General features: G+C 40.3%; 1 protein-coding gene across 1 annotated transcript in view; it reads right to left on the reverse strand.

Moving 5' to 3' along the window:
* si:ch211-132b12.7 (CiPC domain-containing protein) overlaps positions 1 to 2,514 on the reverse strand; it is a 26,606-nt gene extending 24,092 nt beyond the window's left edge. Inside the window, exons 1-3 of the mRNA XM_053678240.1 lie at positions 1,956 to 2,514; positions 859 to 947; positions 706 to 760 (exon numbers count right to left, since the gene is read on the reverse strand). Coding sequence (XP_053534215.1) covers positions 706 to 739 — 34 coding nt within the window. The 5' untranslated portion in view covers positions 740 to 760; positions 859 to 947; positions 1,956 to 2,514. The remainder of the gene's footprint in view (positions 1 to 705; positions 761 to 858; positions 948 to 1,955) is intronic.
* Between the last annotated feature and the right edge of the window lie 1,014 nt (positions 2,515 to 3,528).

Below are 3,528 nucleotides of genomic sequence, written 5' to 3' on the forward strand. Positions count from 1 at the left end.
AAAGGAGTAGTGTCTGAATTCTCAGTATTCATAAAACAGTAGGCGAGAAATACCCAGATGACCTACTGTTTTCATTGCGATTCTGCAGTATGGAAGCAATGCACACCGCGCTATACCATAAGCCAATGGGACTGGTGAGTAAGAGCTGTCAGAATAAAAAGTGGCGGAAGGCAGCGTTTCGGCTCTTTAAGTTGTATGACATGCTTATACTAATCAGCACGTATTGTATCAATGGTCAAGCAGTAGGTACTGACACATTACACAATTTCAAATGCAGCCAAGGTGATTTTTTTTTTTTTTTTTTTTTAATAAAGATTCTTGGTCCTAGATGCCAGGAGTGGAACCTGATGTGGTCTTCTGTTGCTGCTGTAGCCCATCCACCCCAAGTTTCAATGTTTTGTGCATGCCGAGATGCTTTTCTGCTCACCACAGTGTTAGAATGATTATTTGAGTTACTATAGATTTCCTGGAAGCTTGACCAATCTGGAAATTTTCCTCTGACTTTTCTTCTCAACAAAACATACACAACCCCAGAACTGCGGCTCACTCAGTGTTTCTCGTTTTCCTTACCATTCTGCCTCAACAGATCAGAGCTATTTTGGTGGCACAAGGGGGACGTACACAATATTAGGCAGGTGATTTTAATGTTATGGCTGATCGGTGAATTTAGTGTTATCTAATTTGATTAAACCATGTTCCATTTACCTTGACAGTAAGCTAGGATACTGCATCGGTGCATCAAGCACTGGTCAAAACATTCCTAATGTAAGACGGGGGAAAGGAGCAGAGCTTTCATCAGAGATATATATAAATTTACTCAATCCTGAAGATACTCAACAGGTTTTCGTTGGCACACACATCACCATCGTTCAAGTTGGCAGCAAAATGACAATGTGTGCTTCTCCTCTTATGTAATAAGCTTGACCTGAAAGAGAGAGCCTCAAACACTGACACACACATACCCAGATCGAAAAATACAGAATTAATCGACTGGAGACACAATACAACAGGACAAAAATCAATCATATGCCTCACCTGCCTCACTGTGCACAAGAGTAAGTTAGTGTTTCAGTTTCAACCCCTTTACTGGTAATAAATAAGCATATATAAATTGTTCCCCTTACACTAACTGACTGTGTGAGTTAGCATTTGGCAGAAGACACAAGTATTTCCATGTATTTTCCTGTAAACCCTGTCTGATTGGTCTTGCCTCCATTCACTTAAGATAAAATACAACACTCCTTTCACTGAAGATACAAAATTACAACACCGCTGTCTTCTTTTACTGACAAACCGCTCCAATTATTCAGGGCTAAAGAAAATAAATAAATAAATAAAATAAAAAATAAAATTAAAAAAAGACAGCCCCAAATGTCCAGACCAGGTTACGCCCCTGGCAGACAGCAGGCACAAACATTGCATTTGAGTGATCTACATTTCACTACAGAATTTCATTTCTCTACCCCTCCAATAAATCTTTTATAACCTGGACCTTAATCTACAATCACAAGATCAACAAATTACCCAGATATGGTAAAAATGTCAGAGCATTAACCCTTTCACACATAAATTTAAAATATTCCAACTGGGCCCTGGGCTGAGGTTTTTTGTTTGTTTGTTTTTTTTAATGTGACCATTAAGTATTGCATTCAGCAAAGCCCTTCACAGCAAATAAAAATTTAAAATTTAACTAATGAAATGATCTGCAGCACATATTTACATTAATGCTTGTTACATAGTATGAATAAAGAAAATACACAAACAAACACTACTCAAAGAGACCAAACTTTTGAGGTACTTTTGTCAAATTACTGGGGGGCCTGTGCCCCACTAGTGATCAAACTCTAGAAACGCCCCTCACACCAATTATAACAAACCTAACATCTGATTTTAAAAATTAATGAAAAAACTCGACTAAAATCTTTTCTTTTTTTTAAATACTCGCACTTACTTACCTTCCTTGAGTTTGCCCTGTTCTGGCTCCTTCTGTTTTGTGTATTGTTTTATTCTGGTTTGTTGCGCGCGCCTGTGCTAAAGTTATATTCCGTTAATGTTCGTTACAATTGGGTGCTAGGCAGCTGTGCTGCTAAGGGACATCCACAGCGGCCAATAGACATGCGCCAGTCTCCGACGCGAGTGACGCATATTGTAGTGCTGCGTAACAGGGCACGTGGAGTGGAGGAAAGGGACAGGCGCGAGACAGCGAACAACTCCCCAATACAGTGAATGATATCTGGCGCGCGGTTACAGACAACCGAGTGCGAGTGTGCTAATTAAGCAGTACCACGTGTTTGAGTGTGTGATGGCGTCCGTTGAGTAAGTTAGCGTTAGCACTTGCGCTTAGCTTTGACATACCTACCGGCAGTCAAATTAGTGCCCTAGGCACGTACGAAGTGAAGTAATCGTACTTTTATCAGATAACCAGTGCTATTCAACCAAACATTGTGTGGGAGGGACATGGGCGTAACCACGCATTCTTCGGCGGGGACGTGTCTTTCCCCCAGTGTTGAGGAAATACCAATCTGTCCCCCCAATATACAGTACAAAATATATTTTACATGTCCCCTTTAATGAACCCTGCCAACGGAGGTGTCGTTTCTTCATCTGTTCTATTGATTTATGTCTATCCCTTTTTAATATATTTCCGTTTGTTAAGGAAAATGTGTTTGCCTCCCCTCCAATTGTACACTTGGTTGCGCCCATACTCAACGCAAGTTCGTTGATATATCTTCTAAATATGCGAATTTTCAGCATCAAAGTTTGGATGTGGGTCGGGGCTTGGACCCCCCAATGTCCATACCATGGTTACGCCCTTGGGGAGGGAGCTAACTGATGTATAAATATTTTATGTTTAATTAATCTTCTGTCAGAAAACATTCAACAAATCTAGAGAACATCACAAGACACCGCAGCGCGCGCACAGTATCGTGGTCTTGGTCCGCGTGACCCACTCCAGACAGAGTGGCTTCTACCAATGAAGAGCGAAAGTGCGCACATACACGTGAGTACGGGGCGTGGCTACCGCAAACGCACGTGTTGGGAGAAGTGTGGAGGTGACTCAAAGACGAACCTACGACGGCGTTTTAAGGTCACTGGTGAAAAGATAACATACAAAATTTCGAGAATGACGTCCTAATATTAAAAATATATATCATAAATATATAATATATCATAAAGTAATAAAATTTGGAGAGAAAAAAACCCTCAATATTACGAGAAAAAAGTAACTATATTTTGAGAATAAAGTAATAATATTATGGCAAAATGGTAAATGTATAGTTTGTGTGTTAAAATAGGGACGTTGAGGATTTGGTGAAGTTATTGTTTATTTTGTTGAAGGAGACATTTCGGGCGGTAGTTGCCTTCAAGGCTATTAAGGGTCATATCTGCGTGCAATTCAAAGATGGTGTGTTGATGAATGATAATCATAATGATTGATCCTGAAGGAGTGGAACTGTGCATGCTTGACCGATACATAGGCCTACACTGCATGACCAAAATTATGTAGACTCCTGACCCAGCAGTGTG

Source organism: Ictalurus punctatus, chromosome 4, assembly GCF_001660625.3.
Source record: "Ictalurus punctatus breed USDA103 chromosome 4, Coco_2.0, whole genome shotgun sequence".
Lineage (NCBI taxonomy): Eukaryota > Metazoa > Chordata > Actinopteri > Siluriformes > Ictaluridae > Ictalurus > Ictalurus punctatus.